Source organism: Gallinula chloropus (genome assembly GCF_964237585.1).
Source record: "Gallinula chloropus genome assembly, chromosome: 27".
Lineage (NCBI taxonomy): Eukaryota > Metazoa > Chordata > Aves > Gruiformes > Rallidae > Gallinula > Gallinula chloropus.
This window is the reverse complement of record NC_140112.1, coordinates 5009426-5037211: the sequence shown is the minus strand read 5'-3', so window position 1 is coordinate 5037211 and position 27786 is coordinate 5009426. Positions and strand designations below refer to the sequence as shown.

At 54.1% G+C, this 27786-nt stretch overlaps 1 protein-coding gene across 1 annotated transcript; it reads right to left on the bottom strand.

Moving 5' to 3' along the window:
- Positions 1 to 1046: 1046 nt before the first annotated feature.
- SLC26A9 (solute carrier family 26 member 9) lies at positions 1047 to 14009 on the bottom strand (the record flags this gene model as incomplete). Its single annotated transcript, XM_084275853.1, has 20 exons — positions 1047 to 1094; positions 1707 to 1784; positions 2561 to 2706; positions 3082 to 3136; positions 3277 to 3594; positions 4201 to 4317; positions 4455 to 4547; positions 4781 to 4850; positions 5453 to 5559; positions 7991 to 8086; positions 8399 to 8476; positions 8897 to 9010; positions 9706 to 9853; positions 10141 to 10223; positions 10582 to 10734; positions 11307 to 11471; positions 11897 to 12072; positions 12367 to 12477; positions 12794 to 12933; positions 13885 to 14009. 20 exons carry the CDS (start codon positions 14007 to 14009, stop codon positions 1047 to 1049), a joined length of 2421 nt encoding a protein of 806 aa, XP_084131979.1.
- Between the last annotated feature and the right edge of the window lie 13777 nt (positions 14010 to 27786).

Genomic DNA, 27786 nt, shown 5'->3' with positions numbered 1-27786 from the left:
ACTCGTCCATGTTCCAGGTTAAATCTTTGAGTTGTTCCGCTCAAGAAGAGGATGGGAAGAGCCAGCATACCCTTGGGACGAGTGCTTTTGTGCCACTCACAGTCTAGGAGCCTTATCTGAAGTGCTGTTCGATGAGGTTAAAAAAGGAAGTCCTAAAAATCTTCAGAGGGCGTTCGAACTGGAGCCAGGTCTTCTGAACACGTACTCACCCCACCAGGCAGGCAGGACAATACGTGCACGTAACACAGGCTAACAAGGAGTTCTTATTTCTGATTACAAACTAGTCCTATTAGTAATAGCAATTAGAAAAAATAAAATAATTACATTGTAATCCATAAAGCAGCCCCGCTGAGACAGAGTACCGAGGTCTTCAGGACATCTGGGATACAGCCCTGGGTTGGGGCAGCAGTTTCTGGGGTGCAGAGAGCAGGGCAGGGGGGGTTGAGGGAGAGGGGTGACGGTGCTGCGAGCAGGGACACTCATGGGGTTGCACTTGCTGTGCAGACACCCCAGAGCTCAGTGCACGTTTTAGAACAGCGTTACCTTACAAAGCTGCATCGCCTGCACCTTGCATGAGTTCCTTTGGCTTGTGAGTCGAAGCCACGAAAGGCTTTTTAGTGTTTCCTTGTATTTCACTTCTTCAAGGAGAGAGGGGAAGGCCGGGAGAGAAAGAAGGGGGATGCCCAAATGGTGTAACTCCTCTGTGGGCAGAAGAGACAAGGAGAGCGCGTGGCAATAATGACTAATCGCCCCGTGTGTTCAGGCACCTGCCTTCAGATGAACTCGCCTCTCTTCAGTAATTAATGAGATGGCATTTCCTGAGTTCCTGCTTCCCTGGGTTTCTGTCACCTCCTCCAGACTCCACTGCTCTGAATACCAGAAGCAGAGTGGGAAGGAGGGAGGAATTTATCCATTCAAGAGGTGTGATGGCCAATTGCTTTGCAAACTTCTTGTATCCCCAGGTAGAAGTGCAGCTCTTCATGAAGGGATGGGAGAGAGGAGTCTATCCAGGAGGGTTTGCCCACACGCTGATGCTCCCTGTGCGCTCACAGAGCCGTCTGGGTCTCTGAGTGGAACATGCTTCCGAACATCTCCTAAGGGGCACACAAAGCACGCTGCGTTAGGGCTGATGCCGTGGCTCAGAAGGCACTGGAGGACACAGAGAAAGGCCACCAGAAGCTCCAACCCTTCCCAACCCCCCTCCAGAAAGGAATGCTGATGGTGGGGAGACTGCTCTGCTTCCAGCTGCACCCCAATAGCATGGGGAAGCTCAGCGTTGGAAGCGACCTCCTCGCAGGGACGTGGGGCCAGCAGGTAGTGGTCACCTCAGCGTTAGCTATGGCTGTGCTGGAAACTCAACTGCTGACCCTTCTTTTGGGCTAGAGCTAAACCCAGTGCTCCAAGTTCATCCCAGTGTATGGAGGCCACAGGTCTGACTGTGACCCTGAGATAGGTGGCTCCGAGTGGAGTGAAGGACTCCCCTGAGGGGTAGCCTAGCTGCTCCTTCACCCAGGTCCCCACCAGAGCTCCTCGTGGAAGCGATTGTAACTTACTTTTGCAGTACGTTGTTTTCAAAGCATTACTGCTGCCAGCAGTTTGCCTGGCAGTGTCACAGGGGACTTCCCAGCTAATCAATCCCAGCCACAACTTCTGATTTTCTCCTTATGCCCACAGCAGAACAAGTGACCCCAGGCACCAGGACTAACCTCCTCCAAGTTCTTGAACTCTGCAGTGCTTTCATCCACGGACTCGTCATAGATGGAGAGCTCTGTCTGGTTCAGCCTCTGTGCAGGGAAGGATCAAACCCACAAATTAGTGGAGTGTGGGGTTGAAACAAATGGAAACGAAATCACTAACCCAGGCTGAAAACATCACCTGTGGCCAAAGGGAAGTGCACAGAAGGAATCTTTTCCCAACTGTTTATCTCCTCTGACTGAGCTGGCATTTACATATCTCTGTGCCGAGATAGCTTAACTCACTCTCCTGAGATAACTGGTTAACACTGCCCCGCTTCCAACTCCAGTTATCATGCAATAAACCAATCCTCACTTGGGGAAACAGCCTGTCTCACCCTGTACTGTCAGCATGTGTCGCATTCCTGCCGCCGCCTTTTCTCCTCCCACCCAGGGAGGCATTCGTGGGTGCCGGGGCTAGTGAAGGACAGGTGCATGTGCTTCACCTTCATTCCTGATGGAATTCTGCCTTTGTGTGCAGGTGCATGTCCCAACCAACACCACACTGGGGTGGGGGTGGGTCATGCTGGAACTGCTCTTTTGGCTTCTCCAGGCTGGGGTGACAGTCATCTCCCAGCTAGGGGGTTGCAGAAGACACTTACACTCCTGAATCCCCACTGAAATCAGTTCAGTCAGTGGGTGCTTGGGCTGGACATGAGAATTCAGAGATGAAACGTTTTGTCGGATTTGGACCTTTACCACTCCAGATAAACAAGAAGCTTTATTAGGTTCAGCACTGAGCTGTTATTCTCCCTAGGTGCTGACACGGCATGCGAACCTAATAGTACAGCACTGGGAGCTGGACAAAGACCAGGGACCAAACTCACCTCTTCTGAGATGGGTGGGTGGGCAACTTCTTTGATATTTGCCAGTGCAAAGAGAACAGCATCATGGATTGTCAGGAAGATGTGGCTTCGGTCCAGGCCTCCTTCCTCAAAGACTCCACCTGTGCTGATGTCGTTGTACACTTGGGCTGAAGAAAGGAGAAGCACATGAACAAGAAGGATGCCAAAGAAGGAAGGGAGGAAACCTTTGAGAGTGCACAGGGATGACAGTGGTCCTCTGAGCTGTCTGGGCTGGGGTGCAGAGGGAACATGACAGAAAGGGGAGTGTAGGGATCTCTTTTCCTACATGCTAAATGTGGGGATGTTTCAGTCATATCACTTCCCCAGCGAGATGACCGATTTCACACACACAGAGTGGAGTTTCTTTTTCCTTCCTTCTGTTCTTTTCTTTCATCTGCTCCTGTTTGGTCCAGCTAAAGGCTGACAGGTTGCAGAGTTTGTGTAAAGAGTGCAGAAAGATCTCTTGTCTGTCAGGACAAAATATGTTCTTCCTGGATTCTTACCATGCACGTTTGCCAAGAACACTTTAATCCCAATCTTCTGGTAACTGGAGCACAACTAGAAGGGATGAGAGGGGAGAGAGAGGATTAGTAACACTACTTCTGCAGCTTTGTGTCCTGGGGGTGCTGAAGGAGGAAGCCAAACAAACTGCCTATCGGATCTACATTTCTTAGCTATGTTGGCAGTGCAGAACTAACCTTGCCCAGCGCTTTTGTGCCCATGAGATCAACAAAACACACTCCACTCATGTCCAGGATGATGGTGTGGAAGCTGACATAGGGTGGTGCTGTCATCATAGGATCAACATCTGCTGCAGGCGTGACACTGAAGGTGCTTCCTTGCAGAGTAGCGCTGCTGCCCAGCTCACTGCGGCTGTGCACCTGCCCAGCACCATTGGTGGGGGGACGGAACGTGACATAGGAGATGCTGGCACCGTTGGCGGTCGTCTGGTTGTTATTGGTATCTGTTGGAGAGGTGCTTTCAAAGTCTTTCTGGAGTTCTTGCAAAGACAAGGTCTACAGCAAAGCAGAGATGCAGTCAGGGCAGGATGCACTGGGAGAAATACTCCCTTCCTACACCCAGATACAGGTGGGACCTGTCCAGACACTGAGCACAGCTATCAGGACTCGTTGAGATCCTGAGGCCTGAATGCACCTAAAGTATCTAGTGGCATGAGGTGTTTTCCTCTGGACTGACCCCAGCCTGGTGCTAGGCTGGATGTCCTTTGGGGTTGGAGGGTGTTAGGTTAATTTTAAACAATTCCCGTTCACATGCTTGAAGACTGCTCTAGCAATGCAAACAAACAAAGCTGGGATGACTGGGAAAAGTGCTTCAAGAGGGCAGTTTTGGACTGGGATGCTGACGTAGATGCATCCTTAGAGAAAGAGGGCAAGCCCCAGTTCTAGCAGATGGTTCTCCGTGTTTCCATCCTAGCCTGCTGTGAGGCTTTCTTGCTCCCAGCCATTGCCAGTTCTCCTGCTTCCTAAGGTTTTGGCTCTTGGGAGGGATGGAGATATGGGTGGGAAGGAAAGGAGGCAAGAGGTGCAGAAAATCCTTCATCAAAAGGGGCTGTTTGATGGGGACTTGGGTCCTTATCAACAGGGGAACCTGAACCAAGTTACCTTGTTCTGCCCCAGTAGGAATTTCGGTAGCTTTGCTGGTGGCTGTGCTGTCCCCTTCTCCTGCCGTTTCATGTACTTCTTCCTGGCTAAGTACACTTTACCAGGATCCACCCCGGTCTGTGGAAAAGAGAGAGAGATTTCTTGGAGAAAGTCCCTTCTCTACAATTTCTTCTCCACCATTTCTTTCTCCCCATTTCCCAGCGAGGGCTGTCTGGGATCAGCTGCAGACAGAAGTGTCTCAGGGCACTGCTCACCTTGGCTACAATCTTCTCCCGGAATATCTCCGAGTTGGCGAAATACAGTGGCGAGCAGTAGGTCACAATTTTAATCCCATTGAGTTCATGTACCTGCAACAGAGACAAGAGCTCAAACCAGGGGTGATAGGGGGCAGCTGGGAGCAGGGGGTTGGCTGGGAGTTTGGGCAGCAGGTAACTGGGAAGGACGGGCTGACCAGTGGCTCCCCAGCCACCCCTGAAACAACCTCACTGAGAGAGAAATGTGGACTTAAGTTTCCTGACCACACTGGGTACCAGAAGCAAAGAACAGTGTTTTCTCAGAGGATGCTTTAGCTCCTGCTTACCTTGCTGTAGGCTTTAGGGTTCTTGTAGATGTCAGTGGAAGTTACTTGGCCCAGGGCAGAGCCATTACGGCTAGGAGAGAAGAGGTGATCTGAGTTAGAGTGAATGTTGCAGGGGAAGAAAACTGTTGGGTTTCACATTCCATAGCAGGACTTGAAATTTTGCTTTATGAAAATACCTACATTTCACCCCCGCAGGGTCTGCAGGGCAAAGAAAGAGTCAGGGGGTTCTGATCCCAGACTGGGAAATACTAATAAGTGGCTTTGGGGGACTAAAAACAGTGTGCAAACTTCACGCTGGTCTCTGCACATACACAGGGCTCTTTCTTTTTCTGAGCAGGATTTTCTGCTGGGAACCACACAGGTATCTCTTCGGGCCAGAGTAAAATACCTGCAGGCTTCCCCCTGCCTTGGGATGTGCACATCGCCGACCGCGCGCAGGAGTGGGAATGCAGGCAGTAAATTAGCGCCTGCCATTCCTGTTTGCACATTCCAGGGGCTGAGCAGGACACCTGCACTCCCCCAGGCTCCTGCCACACGTTCCTTCACAACATGGGTCAGAGGTCGGGTATAAAAGCAATCTCTCATTTATTCTGAAATGGGGAGATTTTCATTCGTTTATTGATTTTTCCTCCCTTTCTCTTTTGGTTTTTTGGTAGCTACACTGGTACTTACAACTGGGTATGGAAAACCACGACCAGCACAGAAAATCCCACACCCACAGCAACTCCGTAGGGAAGGCTCAGGAAGAAAGCAGACAGGAAGCTCACCAGCCAGACCAGCTGTGGAAAGAGAATCACAGAATCACAGAATCACAGGGGTTGGAAGGGACCTCCAGAGCCCATGGGGTCCAACCCCCTGCCAAAGCAGGGTGCCTAGGACAGGTCACACAGGTCGGTGTCCAGACGGGGCTGGAATCTCTCCAGAGAAGGAGACTCCACACCCCCTGGGCAGCCTGTCCCAGGGCTCCCTCACCCTCACTGGGGAAAAGTTCTTCCCCAGATTGGTGTAGAACTCCCTGTGCTCCAACTTGAGCCCATCGCCCCTTGTCCTGTCCCCACAGACACTGAAAAGGGGCTGGCCATTCCCCCTGCATCCCATAATTGATAACCATTAATAAGGTCCCCCCTTAGTCTTCTCTCCAGGCTGAACAGTCCCAGCTCACTCAGCCTTTCCTTTCTGGTTACACAGTTCATCGCATGCTTTCATGGGAAGCATCACTGCTGGGAAGCTTGCCAGAAGCCCCAGTCTTTCAGTTCTAAAAGCAGCCAGTGCATTTCCTCACAGCAGCACGAACGGCTGAGTCAGCTCACAAAGCATCAGCCAATCTGGGCAAGGAAAGGCTGCTCAGTAATATTCTATGATTCTATGAAACTGCTCCCAGAATACTCCTGCTATCAGTCAGAGCAGTTCAGGAGGAACCAGCACCTATCTGAGAACCTCCTGAACACCTCCTGCGACTGCCCTGAACACGGAGCAGGTTTTGATGATGAAGTACGACAGAGCAAACCAGAACCTGCTCCACCTCTCAGCTCTGAGCTTTGTCATTTGCTGGTTTTTATATATTAGCACTTAAGCATCTCCCTACTATTAGTAGTAGTCCTGCCTAAGCACATAAACATGCCCTCTGAGAATCCTTATCAGGTAATTATAATCCCGTCCGCAAGACTGATGGAACCTAACTTTGACCTTGGACGAAGCAGGGGGACTTTGATGACTTCAGCAGCTTAATTTATATGCATGGCCCGTATAAATGGCAAGTCATCATGCTTCCCTCCATCCAGGCTCCACACTGGGCTGTGTCTGTGGTGTGATCCCTGCAGTTAGCACGGAACACAACCGGACGTGAGGTAATGAACACCCATGGTCTGACATCACCCAGAAATGGCATTCCCCGGTTTTGGGCCAGGACACTGGATGTAGTTCAGATTCCAGGGAGATTAAGGTCAAGGGAATGCAGTTCACTCTGTTGGCATCTGCCTGGTCCCCACGCTCCCGGCACAGTGAGGGCTTGTGCCAGCAGCTCAGGGGAAATGAAACAGCCGTGGCAACGGGTCTGGCTGCACAGTGGAGGACAAGGAACTCACACAGGCAGAGCCCAAGGGGTTTCTGACCGACGTTCACCTCCATGGTGGTGACTACGTCTGGCAGTACAGTGCATCTCTGCTCAGCCCACCATCCCCTCAGGTGTCTGCCTAGACTTTGGCCTGGGGGCTTTGGTCCCCCTGGGGACTGCCTGTGCTCCCTCTGTGAGCTCTGTGACTTCATCTGCCCCCATACAAACTGCCAGAGCCCTCCGAGACCTTCCATCCTACCCCCAGGCATCAGCTGAACCCACTCAATTCAGAGATGTCCTCCAATTACCACAAACGATTTCTGACCCAGCATCCCATCTTCCCATCAGTGGCTCTTCCTCCCCGCCAGTTCTTGGCTGCACACCCAGGTCAGCTCAGCATCCCTGTTCCAGGCAGTCTGCCGGGATCACCCCTAAGCACGGACCATCTTCCTGCCCCGTGCTGGCGTGTACCTTCACGTCACGATCACACCCCCATGAAGTCAGCCTGCGCTGCTGACCCATCTCTTTCTCTAGCACCTGTTTGAACAGTATTTTGGGGAAGCTCTTGATGACTCAGGTCAGCCCCTTTGGACTCCTGATTTCTCGGATAAGGCGCTTCGTCTGGGACCTGACAGGATATTGGCTCAGTGTCCACACGCACCACTCAGCCGTGGGAGTCCTGTTCAAACACTGTCTTTTTATGTCAGACACTTCCAAATTCCGTTCTCACTCCCCCGCACCCCCTGCCTGGGTTTATACATCAACCAGTGCCTGGAGTCCTTATCGCTGAGAAGGGCTCTCCTCGCCCCGGAGGGCTATTGTGTGAGTTTTTAAGTCATGACTCCCAGATATTGAGCAGGGCCGGTTTGGCTAGTTCTGGGCAAACAGGCTCCTGCAGTTGATTGGCATTTAAACACAGCAGGTAATAGTTCAGGCCTCTCTGATACGTGCACTAAGCGTGAGAGTGCTCAGCTGGGCAGGACAGCCTCCTCTGCTGCTTGGGACCTCGTTGGACAGGGATTGGAAGAGAGACTGGACTGGGAGAGCAAAACCCACCTTGTGCAAGGATTCATACAGCCATCCCACCCCCCAAAAGCCTGCTGGGGGGATCACCTGCTCAGCCTGCCTCTGCCTCCCACCCATCCCCAGGCACTCACGCAGTCCAGCTTGCTCTTCTTCCACAGGTAGAAGGGATCAGCCAGCTGCTTGAGGGAGTTTTTCAGGTTCACAGCGATGAGAGCTCCCAGGACAGACTGTGGAGGAGAGGGGATTTTATCAGTTGGGATGTCCAGCAGCGTGGATGTGCCACATTCTGCTTTCTGTGGTGTGTCCCTTGGTCCAGTTGCCACAAGGGAATGGGAAAAGGTGGCATGCATTGGATATGAGTGTGGTAATTTCAGCTATTCTTGCTTCCAGGGACTCGGTGCAGACGGGACCCCAGGCCAGGAACAAGCCATGCTGTGCCATGGTTTGCATCAGGGGTTTAGGGAGCAAGGCTGTGCCTTCGTTTGGGTGTGTGGAGTATGTGATGCAATGGCTGCTGTTTGCACAGATGTTTGTGTTACCTTTGGAAGAGGCTCCAGGTAGATGCCCAGAGCCAGCATCGTCACCATAACCACCAAGGCCACAAAGAAACTTGCCACCTGTGAAAAAGCAAGGAATCACTTCAGCAAACATGAGGGTGTTCCTAAACCCCCTCTGGGTCTTTCCTCTCCTGCTGCTTCAGCCGGCAGCACAACTGGTCACCGGAGTATTTTATGTGAGCAGACGATTGTGCCTGAGAGATAGGCTGGGGTTGAGCAGATCACACAGATAACCCCAAACCTCCCTCACCTCCTGGCTCTGCTCAGTCAGGGGACCCAGACTGGGAATGCAGATTTACAGCCCCACATCTGTGACCGATCCAAAGAACCATCCAGGGAACAAAATGAGGGTGGGAAGAGGGGGAAATTCTGCTTTATCAACAGCCCCACGAAGCACTCGTAGCTGGAGCTTCTCCAGAGCTCAAGCAGCTCAAGCAGGGTCACGTAAGGAAGAGAGGAGGAGGAGGAGGAGGTACTAACTTGTGATTTCCCTCCTGCCCCATCCACAGCAAGAGTGACGGAGAGAGCACAGCAGATCACATGGATTTTGAAGAAGGATCCGAAAAAGTTGCTGCAGCCCAGGGCCAACATTTCCTGTGGAGATGGAGGAACATGGTCATCAAAAAGGAGAGCTGCCCTTCCTGCTGCCAGGAAGGGTGCCTGTCTGGGGTTTGCATGGCCAGGGAAAGGACCTGGGTTCCCTACAGTGTGTCCCAGACCCTTTCCTTCCAGTAAGAGCTGGGACAGGCTTTGGCACAGCAAGGAAACCTGGAAGCACAATTCCACATAAACACGTCGTCATCTGTTGACACACTCAGGGCAGGGCTTTGTGTGGTATGCGTGGCTGTTGTTGAAAGCTGCCACTGTGCCAGTGATGACAAAAGAGGATTATTTAATGTCCTGCCTTTCACAGTATCTAGGTGACACACCAGGAATCCAGGTCTTTCTTTGCTCAGGGAGAAACACATGTGCCTCGTCGTGTGCCAGCAACCTGCAGAAATGCTGCCTGTGCCAGCACACGGGGATGAAGCCTCAAGTCTGGTGGGACAGCAAAGCAGAGAGCTCAGCCTAAGGCTTTCTTCCCTCTTTCAGGCCCTTTCTCATCCATGGAAGATGGATTGGCCATATCCTTTTGACCCCCACATGGCAAGCTGCCACCTGAACCTGTGTGCATGGGAGCAGCACGTCTGTTTTCAGGAGAGCACGTTTGGAAGCTGCCCACTCATGCAGCGAGCTTCTCCTTTCCAGAGGAATGGTCCTGGACTGCATCCTTCCAGACCAAGCATTACCTGGTTGGGGTCCACGCTGTAGCCATGCTTGGTTGCCAGCGTTCTCCCCATGGCTAAGTTGATCACGTAGCCCACGATGGCGAGCGAGAAAGCTGTGCCGATCATGTCCTTCCACTTGTTCACCAGGGGCAGGGTTGGAGCTGGGAACCTGCACTCAGAGCAGAGGCAAGAAGCAGTTGTGACACTTGTGTCTGGAGGGAGATGGAGTGTGTGAGGAGCTCCTGTGTTCAGGAATGACATAATCCACGTCTACACTCTGGATGGTGTGAGTGGATGGTGGCAATTGTGTAACAGGGTGCAGCAGTGCTGCCTGACAGTCCTGGAAGGGGACTGTCCTACAGCAGGGAAGAGTGAGGTGTTTTCCAGGCTACGGGAGGAGGAGGAGGAGGAAGGAAAATTGTCTGGAAGTTGAGTCAGACCTGCACATGCACTTACCCCATGCTGATCTTCCCCACTATTGGCATGCCGTACTTCTCGGGCATGTGGAAGCTGCCAGAGATTGCAGTCGCAGCTATCACCTGAGAGTAGAGAGGAGAGCAGTAAGCAGCAGTGTGAGGCCTCTCAGGAGCTTGCTGTGTTCCTGGGGCTGGCAGTAAAAAATTGGCATCAAATCCAGGCTAGGAAAGGAGAGAACCTCCCCAGAATGAGTTATCCTCCTCATCCCCAGCATCACCAGGATGCTGGTGCAGTCTAACAAGGATGAAGCGGGCATCATCTGTGAGGATGGCCCCTTTCTGACCCCGAGCCATGTGGGCTTGCACCCACCATGTAGGAGCTACACATGAATGTGCACTCTGTGAGCAGAATTGGGTGTCCCAGGGTGAGGGGAAGGACTGTCTTCTGCAGGGTCTGAGGGGCAGCTCCTGCATCACTTACAATGATGATCTCCATGGGGATGGGCATCCGGATCTTTTTCATGTACTTTAGGTTGAGCTCCTTGACAATGATCAGGAGCACAGCACTGACCAGGGCATAGACCAGGGAGGCCACGTTGGTCTTGGGCAGACCTTTACAAATGTCGATGAACGTCTGAGGGGGAGAGAAGAGAAGGTGTCACAGGGAACCAGAGAAGTGTGGACAGCACAATGGACAACTCTTGTTACCATGATGGACTGCAAACACCTTGAGGGATGAGGGCTCTATAGGGTGAGAGAAGTGCTAGAAACCCTGCTGAGACATCAGCATCCACCTTGGCTCTGTGCTGTTTGATTAAATACCAGTCTAGCTGCATCAATGGAGGAGGCATCCTTGGAAGATGCAGGAAAGCTCAGGAATGGGTAAACCTGCTCACAGGAAAAGGTTCAGGTGCTAACATTCATTTCAGACTCCTGCTGTAAGGCGGCATGGTTGATATTGTCCCCAAGCCCAGACCCACTTCATTATTTCTCATTAGAAACTATCAGGTAACGCTGTACACACAGTGGTGGGAGCAAAGCTGGGCTGGGCTGGGGGTGGTGCAGACAGACATATTCCCCCTCCCTCCAGACTTTCCTCTGTTCCAAGGCCCACTGTCCCTCACATGGGTGGCAGTGATGCCTGCGGGGTGATGGTCACCGGGGGAGGAGGTGCAGGGAAAGACCCTGTCCAGAGCACCCACTTACATAGACGATAGCTAAGGGCCCGGTGTAAGATGGGACTGTCAAGCCGAAGACGTACTTGAGCACGGAGATGAGGATCTGCAACCCTGCTGCTGTCATGAAGCCCCTGATGAAAGACTCTGAGAGGTAGATAGCGACAAAGCCAAACTGCACGAATCCCAGGCACAGCTAGGGAAGGACAGACAAGGCGTTATCAGGAGATGCCAACCCGAAAGGGCGCAGTGCAGAGCATCAACGTGCCCGTGTTGGGCAGGCTGCTCTGCTGGGAGAGCGGGCACATCCCTCCCACACAGCCACAGCACCAGCTGGGCTGAGCAGACCATCCTGGAGCAGGGTGTTGGGGTGTCATCACTGGCTGTGACACAGCCCCAGGGACTGGCCTCACCCTTGTCTGGTCCATATTTCACACCAAGACCACGGCTGGGGCAGGATCCCTCCCAAAACCTGTATGCTGAGGCATCATCCACATGGAAAGTGGGGCCTCGTCTAGCTGCTGCACCCACCACCTCTGCTCCAGGGAGGGAGCCCAGCTGACTCCACATGGGTCAGCTCTGGCCAGAGGACACAGCAGAAGCAGTGCAGCAGGTCCTTACTTGTATGATGGCTGTCAGGCAGGCTAACGTGGCCGAGATCTCCAGCCTGGCCGCTTCCAGGGCTGTGGTGTTCACACTGGTCTCGTTGGTAGTGTGGTTGAAGTACTGGAAGTCTGACTCCGGAGCCAGCTCATTGCAGACGTTGCCAACAATAATGCTGATGACTGCAAAAGTACCTACAGCACAACAGAGTGATGTCAGGAGTTTTCTCTAGAGAGCATCCTGTACTGGAAGGCACTTGGACAGGTTGAGCTGTCCAGACTGAATCACCCAGCCCATCACTGCAGCCAGCCCTATGGCAGGATGCAGCAGCGGTTCATTGGGGTGAGATCCTGCTGTGCAGCCAGAATTGGGGGTCCAGGATCCCCAGCAGCCCCAGCATGCCCAAACCTCTCTATTCTGGCACACACAGTGGATTGCCAGCCAGGATCAAACTGCCTCGTGCAGGCGACTGCTCTGCAGACTCCTACCTGGGACCATCTGATGGATACCTCCAAGGAAGAGGTATGTTACCAAAGGGAAGAAGGAGGAGTAGAGCCCGTTGACAGGAGGCAGATTGGCCAGCAGTGCAAAGGCCATTCCTGGAAAACAGAAGGGAAGTGGCTCATCACCCAGGTCTGTGCAGCCAGCGGTGGGGCCCGGTGCCCTGCTCACACATCTGCTCTGAGGAGGTGCTGCAGCCAGCACAGACTGCTGGTGTTTGGGCAGGAGAGGGCAAACAGGGCAGGGAGAGGCACCACTGAGAAATACAAGGAGAACCAGGTTGGGTTTACACATGTCAGTAGCTAACCCACACCCCCCCAGACTGGAGCTCAGCTGCCATCTGCAGATCTTTACTAGAACTGGCCAAGCGCTGTCCCCTCTCAAGGAGCCAGAAAGTCATCGTGTCTCACTCACCTTGTGGCACCTGAATGGTCCCTGCACTGAGCCCACCGAGGACATCAGGCAAGATGTACTCCTTGATTTTATACTTGGGAAGCCACACAAGGATCGGGAACAGGCTGAAGAGGATGAGTTTGAACCTGGACGAGGAACATCTAGAGGAGGTGAGAAAAATAACATGCAAATCAGTAAAGGAGGAAGGAAGCAAGTGAGCTGGGAAATGAGCAAGCAAGGATCTTCCTAGGGATGTCTCAACCTTTCTCCCACACCAAATCCTGCTGGGAGCAGGGCTCTTGCTGGTAACAAGCTATACAAGCCAGGGAGGATTATTGCAGGGAGGTCCCCAGTGCTGCCACGGCTGGAAGGAGAACCTGTATGGAGGGGAGGATTTAGCTTCCAATATCTTGGTACCCTTCAGGTAGGGGATAGACAAGCTCCTGGGAGGAAACACTGCTCAGAGACTTGTGGGGAAGTTGCACAGAGCCAAAGATGAACTTTTTCAGGTGCTTGAGCAAAAAAAAACCCTGAGGGTGCCTGAAAGAAGAAGGTTGCTTCTGGGCTGACATGGGCAGCATCTCACATCTCTGCCTGCTCACATGTGTGTTCTCTTTTCCTTGTATCACTTCCTTTTCCCAAGGAATGAATGGAGCTGGATTCCCAAAGACAGTGATCAGCAAGGTTATTAATCTTCATTTACACCATTATTAATCTTTCTTTAAGGAGAGCCAGGTCATTTTTTAATCAGACAGCTGATAAAAGGAAATCCCAGCTGGAAATCTTAAAGAAATAATCCACACACCCCTACCTACATCACTATTTCCCCCCCCTTTAAAAGAACCTTGGAAAACAGAATCCCAAATCCCAGACGCCCTTACTGCAAACTGTTCCGCTTCTTTGCTGTGCAGCGTAACAGGAGAGGCAGTGAAAGAGCAACCAGTTTCACTTGCTGCAGAACAATTTGCATTTCTCCTGCGCCTCTCACCTACCAAAGCCCTGAAGATCCCGGAGGTTCCCCAAGATAAAAATGGGAACTCTATCCCCAGGCCCAAATGACATCCCAGTTCCAGCCCGGAGCTGGTTTCCACTCGCCCCAGCGCTGGTGTTACCTGAGAAGGTTTTTCAGTTTTTCCCCAAGGGGGTAACTTCTGCTTTTCTTCTCAAACTCCTCATCGAAGAGGCTGACTGAGTATGCAGGGCGTTCGATGGCGTAGCGAGGTCTGGCATGGTTCATCTCTGGATCATTTAAGATTTTTCCCAGAAAAAAAAAAAAAGAGAGAAGAAAAGCAAAGCCAAGAATGTGAGTGGAGCTGGCCCCACCTGCTGTATAACAGACCGGACACCTCCAGCGTCTGGGAGCCCTCCCCGAACATCTCCACCCTAAATAGTTTCCCCGTGGCGCAGAGGCAGGTCCTGGGAGTGGCTTCTCCCAGCACCGGGGGGTTGCTGCTCCCCGGCACAGGGAGTTTTACCGGCTATTTTGAGGTGATGCTAATGAGCGATGCTGCGTGTGAGGGGCACCGGGATTGTCTGGCAGATGAGCTTGGGTGTTAATCTTCGCTCTGCCAGTGACTGCCTTTTTGCCTCGGGCAAGTCACTTGACCTTTCTCATGCCTCAGTTTCCCCATCTGCCGGTGAGGTTGGCAAGGCTTTGCAACACCGGGCAGCCCTGACACAGTGGCAGATACTGGCACGGTCATTAAAGGCAGTTTCCCTCTGAGGTGTTCCTGCTGAGTGGTCTCATTTGCATTCCTCAGCCTTCCTATTTCTCAGTCCCCATGAGATGCTGGGGACGAGTCCTGGCTTTATCCTAGGAAGTGATGTGCAGAGAGATAACCGTTGCTGTTTCATTTCAGTGATGAAGATGTCAAAACATCTGGCTGGACCCGTCCTGCCCAGTATCTGGGTCTCACCAGAGAAAGATGATGAACTTCAGAGAGCCCTTATTTTACTATGACCTGCGATGCCCAGGCAGAGGGGACAATCATTACGAACTGGAGAGGCTGGGGGTGGAGGGAGGAAGTGGTCAGGTATAAAACAAGGATCTCAGTAATTATTTGTGCCATGGCGTGTATCTAAGTGGGTCATTGCCCAACACGGGACTAGAAGAGGGGGTGGAAAAGGCTGGTGATTCAGGCAGGAGAACGTATCAAGAAACAACATCCAGGTAGCTGAGAGCCTATTGAAGTGGTTTTGAGTGTACCAGATCCTCCTCTCCCCAGTTCTGGCAGTGTGAGCACTGCTGGTCAGCACACACCATGACTCGGAGTTCACTGGAAGCTGGATGAGCCATCCATCCATCCACAGGACCAGTGCCAGTCCTTGCTGATAAGGAGGAGTGGAGTGGTGTGGAGCAGAGTGGCTCAGAAGGCCAGGGCAAGAAGGAAAGGATGATGCAGGCAGCCGAAACTTTTGGGAGAATTTAGGTCAGCAGAATGATTATGCAAATAGGAGCTAATGGGTTTAGAAAGGGAGGTCATCAGCCCCACTCCTGCAGTGGATGCTTTAGTGATCACAGGGGCAATCAAGTGCACTTTGCTGGAAGACAGCTCCAGCCACGATGTCTTGCTGATTGCAGGCTCTGATCTGACCCACGCTGGCTCCAGAGGGACCCAGCCTGGCTCTGGAGGGGCAGTGAGGTGCCAGCAACCTGCAAGGGGAGGGAGACGTGTCCTTCTCCCTGCATCACCCAGTGTATAACCCTGTGCCCTCTGCAGATGTGCCCACACTGCCCGCCCAGCTGCTCCTTTTCAGCCAGAGAGACACTTCCCAGCACCACCACAAGCTTTACCTTCTGGAGCATTGGTGCAAGCTGAGTCTAAGCCACTCCCTAGGCTCTTTCCCACTCCCCAGTGACAGAAGCCCATCTGATACATAATCATTCCTTGGTTTTCCCATCTTGGTCTACACAACTCTCATCCTTGCCTTCTCCGCCTTGCTCTGTGTTCCCAGAAGTGGGTTTACAGTGTGCCCAGCCTTTCTCCAGGTCCCAGCCCCACAGCTCTGCTCTAGATTTCCAGTTCTCCCTCATGAACATTTTGTAGCCCAGGTCCAGGCCCAGCAACAGGCTTCTGAGGGGTGATAAACCCAGTCAAGTCTCTGGTGCAAGAAGCCCCTCTCCGCTTTGTTCCTCGGCTCCATCACTTGCCAGGCAGCACCAGACAGACTGAATCAGCCAATTATATCACAGCTCTTTAATGAATTTCCCCTGCTGAGCAAAAGTGCTGGCAATCATGAAAAATAATAAACAAGGCAAGTATAGAGGGAAAAATATCCCCATGATTAAATTCCATCTTAAACAAACAGGCTAATGATGTCAGCGTCTCGGACAGAGTCAAGTTCTTGACTTGGCTTATCACTGGCCTTGCCCTAGATCAAACAGCAGGTTAAACCTTTGAGATTTTGGAATTAAAGAGAGCGAACTGCGTGACTGCTGCGTGAAGAAAAGGCGAAGCCAGCTGTCCTGGTGCTGGTGGGGTAAGAGCACAGCAAGCTGCAGCGCTGGTTTAAATCCCGCGGCTGGGGCAGGACACCAGAGCGATGCAATGCAGGGAAAGCAGGGTGCAGGAGGGCTGCTGCGTTACAGGGACCAGGTTTTTTGAGAGATCTGTTCAAGGATGGGCATGGAAAGAAAGGACAAGGTCTGGGGGAAGAGCTCAGAGTGCAGAGCCCCCGTTACAAGCTCTTCAGGAAGCTCTGGAGAGTGTTGGCTGGAATGGGAGATGCTGAGAAGAGGGAAGTTTGGCCTCGCTGCTAAGTCTACTCAGCCTGGGCTCTTGGAGAAGTTGTGACAGGCTGAGTATGAGATGGTGATGTTCTGGTAGGACATCAGCCAGAGTCCCATCAGTTCATACCCAGCTGATCCCTGCCCCACCAGTCACAAACCAGTCTGTGATGCTGGGCACGGACCTTTTCGCTGGTGTTCATCTTGCACACCTACTTACTGAGCTCTTATCTTCTGTCTGGGCAGGTGATAGCTGTGTTTGGGAAGAGGAAAGTCACATTGAGGTTTCAGGTTGGTGTTGATACGAGCTGCTGGCGTAAAGCCACTTTCTGTGCTGTCAAAGGCACAGGAAAGGAACTCCAGTCCGAGGAGTGTGAGTCAAAATTAAGAGGAAAGGTATCTCATCACTGCCCTATGTGCAATAGAAGGGCTCAAATCAATCCCAGTGCAAGAGCAGGACATTTGGGGAATGCCTCTGCCACATGTTAGGAAGGGGAATTCAGAAATAACGCTTCCTGCTTTGTCCACCCCCTCTCCATCCCCATGTCCTTGCACAAGGCGATGCGCACACAGATCTCCTTGCTGATTGCTTAGCTGATGGAGTTCAGAGGTCTGGGCTCTTCTCAATCCTGGGTGAGTCTGCATCAAAAGCATCTCTCTCACAGGTTTATTGCCCAAGAGCTCTTGAGAAGCAGCTCCCCCTGCCCCAGGAGGCAAGGTCTGCCTGGAGAAGACAAGCACAGGTGCAAGGGCTTGGTTGCGACATCAGGACAAGGTCTTGACTCCTGTTCCCCTGGATCGGTGCCTTCAGCGCCGTGTCCAACTCCCAGCTCACAGCTCTGGCTGCAGGTGCCATGGGAGCCCCAGGGCAACGTGGTGAAAGGGCACAAGTCTTGCAAGGTCAGGGGAGGAAGCTGCCACCCCTCTCCTACCCGAAACCTGTCCTGTGCTTCTTTGCCAAGGCACGGCATGGGGAAGGATGCAGGGCAGCTGCAGGGCTGGGCTCTGCAGTGCCAGATGCAGCAGTGCCAGATGCAGCAGTGCCAGATGTTGCCATGCCAGATGTTGTGGTGCTGGGTGCCCCCCAGACTGAACTCTGCCTCACCCTCCTGCTGCACAGCCACTGCCCTCTCCCTTTCACACCTCTGGTGTCCAGCCAGACCCACAAAGCACACAGCAGGAGGAAAAGGAGGTTTCTGCTGTCAGTCAGCCCAGGTATTTCAAGAGGATGTTGTACAATTCAGCTCCACTACCGGGTGCCGATCAGTCCTGTGGATCCACCCCTGTGCACCTGGGTTGTTCACTCTCTCTGATCTCCTGGCATCAGGGACAGGCCATGACCGAGTCTGGCTGAGGGGTCACACTGGGACCCCATCACCAAGGGACTCCTGTCACCTTCAATCAGGTCAGCAGCTTCAGCAGGGCCATTTGACCCCACACATCTCCAAATTGCTTTGATCCGATTCAGTTTTGTCTTCACATTCGGCTCCGAATTGCCACAGGGTTCGTCTACACCTGGGCTGATCCAGGAAGAAAACGCCTCACGAAGCTGTATCCAGACCTGTAGTCCTGCATTTCTGGCACAAGTATGTTGGTAAAACCATCTTCCCTGGTGATCCAGGGAAGGCGAAGCGGAGGGAAGCGAGCGGTGGTTGTGCTTCAGGGGCTGGATAGGCACTGAACACACACAACATTTGGCTGTGGGACTTAACTTTTTCTTAACCTCTGCCTTTGGGAAACAGGAGAGACTGATGCTGGGAGAGCACAGAGGTCAGTTATGAAAAATATCCTATCCCCAAAATGGCTTTTAGCCTCAGAAAAGGTAAAATGCCAGAGTAAAACCTGAGCTGTTTCAATCCAATTCTCCACACGCAGGAAACATCACGATGTCTGGTGGAATAAAGGCAGAGAGGGAGGGAGAAGGGTGCTAGGAGGTGCTCACAGGCCTTCCTGAGAAACTGAGGGGTCCATACACCCTGGGTGCAAGGCAGGGAGGAGACATCTCCGCTTCCCTCCAGCTCCCACCTTCCCATCTCCTTGCACCCTGCTGCAGCCTCAGCTTTTAACATCCCCACCTCGGGAGCAGCCACCCCGTTCCTCCACTCTGCACTTGTGCCACGGAGCAACAGGGCAAAATGAAGTCAATGTTTTTTGTTTAGATTAAATATTTGGAGTGCTCAATAGGTGATTTCCATAAGGCAGATGGCACTTTTCTTGTTTGAAGCCACCCAGCCCAGCACAGGCACCGGGCAGGAGCGCTGCCCTTCTACTCTTGTTCTGCCGGCTCTGGGCCGGTGCCAATGTTTGATGTACCACTTCACAGGAGTTTCTAACCAAACTAGCTCTGCGCCTGGTAACCAGAATAATAAGATCTTCAGACATCTGCCAGCTACTGAAGGCAACGCTGAGCCAAAGTGTTCGGCTCAAAGGGTGTTTATGAAGTGAAATGCTTGTGTTCAGCAGCTTGGCTCCTGCCCTTTCTTAACGCTGCCATGAATGTAACAAGTGCTGTGGGCACAGGGGAGCCGGTCTGCACCAGCACTGGGATACACGAGCCCATGTTTGGCCCACTCTTCCTGGGATTTGTTTGATTAACCCACTTGTTCCCCACCCCACCCTTGCTCTCCATTACTTGTGCAGTTGCACCCAGCACCGACCCTTGCAAGGGAGGGCTGGGCTGGGGTGAGGCACCAGGCGCATCGGCTGGGGTGCTGCGGTCGGGGATGCAGATACGGCCCTGGCATGGTCCTCTGAAAGCCACTGCCCTCCCTGCCTTGCATCCCACAGAGGTGTCACCTTGCTTAGCTGCTGGGACCAGCTCCTTGGCAGGCGGAGAGCAGTGCCTGACCCTAACGGCACCCGCGTCCGTCCCCTGGTGAGTGGTGTATCCATCCTTCCCATCCCTTTGCTGCTCCCTCAGCGTACAGAGCCATTGGGATGGGGAGGAAGGAAGGTTGGAAGTGCAGCTTAGAAGGAAGGAGAAGTGCAGCTTCAGCATCCCTCGCTGCTCTCCGCACACCTCTGACACAGACCTTGCCCTCTGCCTTTGAAGAGCAGGTGGGCGAAGCAAATCCTGAGGAATTAAGAAGTTTGCAGACTGCAGCAGTCTTGCATTGCCTGTGAACACTTATCTGGGATGCCTGCTGAGAGCTTGCTCCTGCACATGCTCCCTGCCTCTGTGGATTTGCTCTCAGAGAAGGAAAAACACCTCTGGGATCACCCAGTCCATCATCCCAAGAGGTAAGAGGATGGGAGAGCAATTCTCAACTGGAAATCTCTGACCTGGGGCAGAAATGGCCAGCAGCAAATGTCACTCCAAGGACTTCTCTTCAAGGGAAAGGACGGGTCCCCAGCTTAAGTTTTCAGCTTGCTTACAAATAAGGTGTGGACAAATTTTATCAGGGCAGAGCAGAAAGCATCCTAGCTGCGTGAACAGCAGACTAGCACAATGGAGCAGGCTTGTGGGGATGTTTTCTCTTGTCTATATATGAGGGAGCCTGCCCAAACTGGATCTCAGCATCCCATGAAATAGCACTGGGAGGAGCTGGAGATCCCGCACCCAGTCTGACAGGTCTCAGTCTGGGAGTACTTCTTATTCCCAGCTTTAAAATTCCCTCCTAATCCGATTACGTGCCCAAAGCTGTGCCTCCTTCCACCAGGATCTCCCATGCAGCAGAACCAGTGCTCCTCACCCATCACCTGCAGACACTGGGCTCCACATCCTCTCTCTCTGTGCCTGCGTATGCAGAGTCTAATCTGCAACATCCTTGGGGCAGGGACCACTTTACGCAGTCCCATGTACAGAGAGTCCTGATCATAACAAGGATCCAGAAACAGAGGGTGTCTCATCCGAATTGCTTCTCCTACACCAGGCAAATCCACCCCCTCCAAGACCTCAACAGCCGCCCACCAGGATGAGATGCCAGGATTTATTCTAGCAATAATTAATTCACATATTTGGCTCTTCCAGCCTCTCTTCATAAATCAAGCTCCCCAGATCGTTGGTGTTGCTAATTCCTGAGTAAATCTGCTGCTGTAAATCCCCTTTGCAAAGGAGGGAGAAAAAGAGAAGGGGGGGGGGGGAAGAAAAAGAAAAAGAAGTACCAGTTCTCCAAATACTGAAACTCACACCCAGTGGCTGTGCAACCAGAGTGTAAATCCCCCACGCCCACCCAGACAAAGAGCACGATTGTTGGAGCTGGGTTACCTGCACCTCGCCGGGCGGAGAAAGGGCTGATTCTGCGAGGGGAGCTGCAGATGTGGCAGGAAAGCCCAGGCAGAGAGGTGCTCCCAAGGAGGTGTGCAGAGGTCTGTGCTCAAATAAGCCAGTGAGTCATTTATAAATCACCTCAGTCAAGGGGACCGAGGGCTGTGCTCGGCGCCTGATTGGCTTGTAGGAGGTAATTGCAAGCAAGTACACCCAGGCTAAGCCCAGGAGATAGCCAGGGGAGATAAGGAGAGATCTGAAGAGGGACAAGGGCTTTTTTGGATGTGCCCCCCTCACCCCACCCCTTCCCGCTGAGGCTTGGGCCGTTTGATCACCTTTGCAGGTCCCTCCACGCTCTGGGCTCTCGGTGACAATAGCTCATATTCACTGTCACCCCCAGGGCCCCCTCCCTCGCCCGCTTCGGACTCGGGGAGGGAGAAGATGCTTTTGTTGGCCCGGGAGAACTTCCTGGCGCGGTGGGAAGCGTCTCCCCGGCCTTTGTGCTCCGGCCGACTCTCCGCCTCTGGAAGGGACAATGGTGAGCTTTGTGCCAGCGCTGGGCCTGGCTGCTCAGGGCTTTGAAGATGGGATTGGCAGAGGAAAGCAGTTTCTTTCTTATTTCCAGGTTCAAAGGGATGAGAGGAGCGGGGAAGAGAGGCGAAGCCCCCCGCTGCCTGCCCAGGATTGACGGCTCCGTCCGCCCTGCCTGGGGAAGAGGTGGAAGCCCTCAGTGATGTGCTGATGCTGGGCTATCTGTCATCAGCCTCCCAGGCACTGTCCCTGAGCAGCAGCCACACCTGTGCCACGTGCTCCTGGGGAGCAGAGTTTGACAAGTTCTTCAGACGCCCCTGGCAGTGGTCAGGGATGGAGCAGGGAGGTGCTGGGATGGGCTGTCTGGGAGCTGCAGACTTGGGGACCACCCTGTGAAGGTATCAGCCAACCTCCTGGCCTGGGAGTTTGTTGATGGGTCAGGAAGTGCGGTTTTGTGACTGGTGGGGAGCAGCCAGCTGGGACAAGGGGATGGGATTTGTCCCCTCTGGCCACTGCGTCCCTGCAGTGCTGAGCTGTGTCCATGCTCATGGTCTCTCCTCCCCCGAGATGGATCCCAGAGTGCAGTGAGCCACGTACTGGTCAGGGTGATGACATGGGTGGGGACATCATCAGGGGACATCACTGCAGGAATAGGCCACTGGAAGGGTGCTGTAGGGAGTTATTTGCCATGGGAAGAGATGATCTGTCGTGTTCCCGACACCCCAAGGACAGCTTGGCATAAACTGCTTACAGGGGGACAGCTCCACTGCCCTCCCTGCTCCAGCTGTGAGCACAGACACGGGACAGGGGGATGTGCTGGTGGGATGTGCTGGTGGGATGTGCTGCCACCTCTGAGCGTTCGCTGGGCAGGGGGTGGGAAAATGATGGGAAAAGGGAGAGAGGAGAGAGGAGACAGGGAGATACAGTTGGGGTGGGAGGAAGGGGGAAGGCACTGGTGTGGCCTTTCCTCACTCCCAGAGGCTGTCAGACTAAAATCCTCTGGTACCTTGTGCATGCACAAGGCATCAGTGTTTACTGCCAAAAACCCTCATCATATGGGAATCAATCGCTGTGTCTGGAGCATGCCAAAGGAACACCCTGCCGGAGGGTGCCAGAGAAAAGGGGGCTGATTCATCACCATCTGACAGAGGTAATAATTGCCAAGCAGTTATCCTGTAAATATCATTAATAACCCATATCAAGTGTTGGGTGGCTGTTTTTTTTAAAGGGCAGCCTGATATGCACGGAGCCCTTTGAGACGGAAGCGCGTGACATGGCAGCAGGACCAGCCCACAAGCGTGTGCAGTGGTCCCTGCCACGAGGCAGATCCAGGGAGCCTGGAGCACCCAAAGGGTCTTGACACAGGGGTCCTGCTCTCAAGGCACCACAGGAAGAGAAAGGAAGCAGCATCCAAGCTGCAGAGGCATTGCTAGCACTGCTAAACTGCCCAGGAAACAAACTAACACTAAAAGGGACTTCTTTTTGCCATCCCTGAACTGGCCCTTTTCCCAGCAGAGCACCCCCAAAGAAGGATTCTTCCCCTTTTCTCCCTCATTTTCCCAAATGGACATCCCAGCGTGGGCAGAGCTGCGAGCTGGGGAAGTGCCCATGGGCACAGGGGGTAAAGGATCTGCCTGAGATCAGCACCTGAGCTTGAAATAGGACCACAGAAGCCTGAATTTAAGGTTCTGCTCTGATCACAGCCATCTGCCTTGGGTAAAGGGAAGCTGCCAAGCAGAGAGGCTTGTGCAGCCAGTCTGGGTGTCCATGGCTCCAGCACATCTGTGCCCTGAGCAAGGTGGGTGCAGGGGGGACAGGTCTCACAGTGGGGACCAGCCTAGCTCCGAGCTTTAGGAGCAACATCAGCTTCGTTTCAATCCAGCCAGTGTGAAGCATGAAATCCCAAACCCAGGCTTGCTGCCTGAGTGGAACAGGAACAGCTCCAAGTGAGGAGGATGATGATGCTCCTCATCCTCTGAGGTGTCTGCTCGTTGCACCAGGCCCCAGATGGGCTCAGCGCGTAGGACCCAGCCAGGTCAGCAGTGGGGATGCCAGTGGGGACACCTCCCTGGCAGACAGACAGCAAAATGAAGTCACACAGGGATCCAAAACCAAACCAGCCAAAGGGACCCAGTGGAGCAGTTGCCTGGGGCTTGGACTGGGACACCAGCACAGCAGAATTCCGACGAGTGACACCAACCAGTGGGGGTTTTGCTTACTCAGCACTGGCAAAACCCAGGGAAGATCTCAGTGCTGTCCATGAGGGATGACTTACACAAGACCTTCAGGCTTGGTCTGACCTCTTCGAACCCAGATGTCCCTCCCACACGGACTCATACAGGGGGTGCTGGCAGCTCCCCGTTCCTAGAGTCACTATTACAAAGTTCTGGTGGGTGTGATCGAGGAGCTGCAAAGTCTTGTCCTGTGCAGAAACCAGCCCCACAGAGCTGCCAATGGTCCTCTGGCATTCCTTGAAGGTGCAGTCCTGGTCAAATTCCAGTTTCAGTAACTATAAATAAAACACCGATTCTGCCCCTTTCTGCTTTGACCAAGCTCCTCATGTGTGACCCAAGCTGCTCTGGTGGGATGTGCCCACCAACGGACCAGCCAGGATGATATACAGGGAACAGACAAATGTCTGGGGAGGACTGGAGCTTCCCAGCAAGCTGGGAGGCACTGGGGGGGGGGGGATGGAAAGACATGACGGGGACTTCCCCGAGTCAAACACGTCGCCCTGGGTGCACGAACTGCTGAGCTGTTTATCTTCTGGCCTGATAGCAGCATGCCGAGGGCTGGAATGTGTGGATTTATTTGTGGATGATTAATATTAGCAGATATATTGCACTTATAGAAGGTCATAATTCAGAGGCAATTTACTGCTGGAAATCATGACAAAGCTTCCTTGGAGCCCTGAGCTTACGGAGTCGGTGGGGAAAGACAGTGTGGGGCGGAGGGGGATGGTTCCTGGGAGCTCTACTGGCACCAGGACACGCAGGCAGCTGTCCTCCCTCCCTGCCTCCTCCTCCTCCCTGGGACCCGCAGCCAGAGCTGCTTCTGGCTTACAGGCAGCTTTGCTGAGGGGATGAGGCTTTGTGCAACCCTTTGCTTTGCAACTCAGTGTCATACCTCAGCCGGGGGGGGGAGGGGAAGAGGAGATTTGGGCTTCCAGATTCCTCCAGGAATGAGGTGGCTGTTCCTGGAGCAGAGCGCGGGCCCTGCCCTGTGCTGTCAGACACTCTGGCCTGCGAGCAGGGGGGGGAGCAGGGGTTGGTACTGGGTGCCCACAGCACAGCGGGCAGTGTCACCTGCGTGGGCCGTGTGTCCCCGCCGAGCCTGGCTGGAGCAGCGAGATTCCCAGGGCTGGTTATCACCGTTTCCTTCTCGCCCAGGAATGCGGCGCCTGGACCTGGCCCGGACGCTGCGGCCTCGCTGCCAGACGTGGCCGAGCCGCCGGCTCCACGGTGCCAAGGCCGCGGAGACACGGGCCTCACTTGAAAGGGAACCGGTCACTTTTCAGGCTCCCCGAGCTGCCCCCAGCGCTGTGGGGACACAGGGCTGGTCTCACCAGCGAGCACCGGGGTCAGCGGCTTTATCCAGGGAGGAATGAGGAACACCGTGTCCCACAGGGAGGTGGCAGGAGGATTTACAGCTCCAAAGTAAAGGGTAGAATGCAGAAGGGCATTGGGAGGTTCAAAGCTGCCTCCGTGGCTCAGCACCATGAGGGTGTTTCATGCAGTTTGTTTCGTGGTGTGAGCTCAGCTGTCTACCAGAGGGAACTGCCGTGTCTCCTCTGCCCCTACAACCTGCCTTAGCTCCTCAGGAACATCTCCAGAGGCCAGGGGAGCCTCCTGATGGCACCGTTCCCTGCACAGGTCCATCAGGAGAGCCCTGGCACTTGCGGTTCTACCCCTCATCCCTCCTCACGGGAGAGCCCTGGGCCACGACACAGGGCTGGCACGGGCACACCATGTAAGCACATCCCCAAATTGACAGCTCCTGGCTCAGGGAGCCCAGCACTTTTTGTTGGGTAGAGCCAACCCCACCAACTCTGCTGTCCCTCTGGAGCACAGCAAGGACCCCCAGAGCAAGTATCCCCCCTCCTCCCAGGCAGGTCCTGCCCAGCACAGGGGCAGCCCCCAGGGAGCATCGCAGAGCAGGCGTGGGCCCTGTGTGTCTGTCTGTCCTGGGCAGAGTGCTGAGGCTGGATGGCACTCTTCCCAGCTCTGCCTCTGGTGACCTTGAGCCAGGGCTGTTATCTTATTTGTAAAATAGGTGCAGATAGCCGCCTTCTCCTGGGGAACACACAAGCGCTCAGCACCCTCTGCCCAAGGCATGAACAGCAGCTGGGTGAGCTGCTCCAGGGGCTGGGTGGGGAGCAGCCCCAGCCCACACCTTCAGACAAAAATGCAGGGCGCTGGGCCCTCACCGGCGTCAGGATGGCCCCCGGCCCGCGGGCTGCAGCGCAGAGAGGGTCCCATTCGCCTGGAATTTGGGCTTGGGGATGGCTCTGCCTCCACCCACCGCCCATCGCTTCCCCCCTCGGAATGCTTTCTGCCCACTCTGAATGGGGAGAGGCAACCCAAATGAGGCTTGTGGGTTTTTTTTTCCCCCACAAACAGTTGGATTCCAGTAAAGGGAGATTTTCCAATTAAAAAAAAAAAAAAAGAGGAACCTTTCTCCCCAACCCCCCCAAAAAAACGTGGGAAGGTTTGTGGGGGAGTTTGGGAGAAACCCAGTGACATGCAGCTTCTCTCCCTCCTTTACACCAGCGTTCGTGCAGGGCTGCAAAGCCTGGGAAGCCTCTGGAGCTGGGGGAGGAGGGAGCTGGTCCCTCTGGGGCAGGAGCGATGGCTGTTGGAAGGTGGATGCCTGTGTATGGCCTTGGGCCACTCATTAAGGCCAAGATGCTCCAGCCCCGGTGATGGGAGATAAGCCTCAATTGCTGAGGGCTCTGAGGGCAATATCTTCAGAAGCACTCAGGTGTTTAATGTGAGGATGGCTGTGACGGGGGTCCTACCAAGTGCTCCATGGGACCACCCTGCAGCCCAGTGCTGGGCTGGTGGGTGCAAAACCTGTCCATGCTGATTGCACTTCGCTGCTGTCCTGCAGCCGGTGGGAAGGACGCTGAAGGCTCAGGCTCGCTGCTGACTTCAGCATGTACTTCAGCTGACAGGGGGACTGGCCACAGCCCCTAATCCTCTCTACGTGCCGGCTCGCAGACCTGCCGTGTCCCCCACCACTTGCAGCCCCCGGGGCTGGGCAGAGCCCCGTGGCCCCACACAACCCCACACAAGGATGCTTGACGCAGCAGGGACGTGGTAGCCAGAGCTGCCCTGGGGTGGGTTTGAAGGGGAAGCATCAATATTTGCTGTGGATGGGTGGGTGATGAAGCAGGGGGTGAGGGGGTTTCACACACACAGACAACCCTGGCAGTCACGGGGGACACACAGTGACACAAACCCCACCAGTGTCACCCACAGCCAGCTCACTGCCGCTCACCCGAGGTGGGATAACGGGGCAGCGATGGAGGGAACCACGAATACTCATTCAAATAGTTACCAGGACGGGCAGCGCTCGCGTTGGGCAGAGCGAGAGGTGCCAGCCCAAGCAGGATGCTCTGGCCTCGCTCCGTGCCCAGCCATGTGCCACGCCACGCCGCGCCACCGGAGCCTTGGTTAATGAGTGAGCGGTGCCCAGCACGGGGCCGGCGCTGCTGCACGCGTGAGGCACCGGGCGCGTCCGAGCACGGCACAGGGAGCCTGCAGAGCCTTGAGCTGACACCCTTCCACCCTGCTGCCGGCAGCGGAGGAGGGCAGAGGTAGGGCTTTGCTCCGCGCCGTGATCTTGTTCTTCGGATCTGAAGCCCTTGAAAGGCTTCCCTGGAGCTTTGAACCTCCGGGCTTTATCGTGTTGTTTGCTTTTAACATCGTGAAGTGGCTGAAGCCGCTGCCCTGCCCTCAATCCCAGCTCTGGGCTAACGGATCTTCTCCTTGAGGACAGGAAAAACTCATTATTATTTCTCCCCTTAAAACCTGCTCTGCGCATTTCAAGCTACTTTATTCACAGGAATTGAATCCCACCCAGCACTGTGCCCCCTGGGCTGGGGGGGGGATGGACACACTGCCTGTCCCTGGGCTGCTGGGGTGTGTTTGCAGGCAGGGAGCCATGGAGGAGCCATGGAGGAGCCACGGAGGAGCCACGGAGGAGCTGCTGCCCCGCAGCCCTGAGAGAGGCACCTTGCAAAGCAAAGCCACGGGCTCTAACCAGCCTCCTGCACCCAGAACCGGCCAGAGCTCGACCAGCCTGATTACAGCACATAACGTGGAGCCCTTGCTGCCTTTTTAGAGCACATGGGGATGGTGGAAGGTGGAAGAGCTGTTGGGAGGAGTAATTAAACATCAGAGGCACCGCAGCAAACCACAGCTGGGAGTGAAGGATTCAGGGTGATCCTGCAAATACTGAGGGCAGCTCTTCCACATGTGCTGCCAGGGCAGGATTGGTTTCCATGTGGTGATCAGCATCCTCATGCTGGGGTTTTACTGCTTTTTT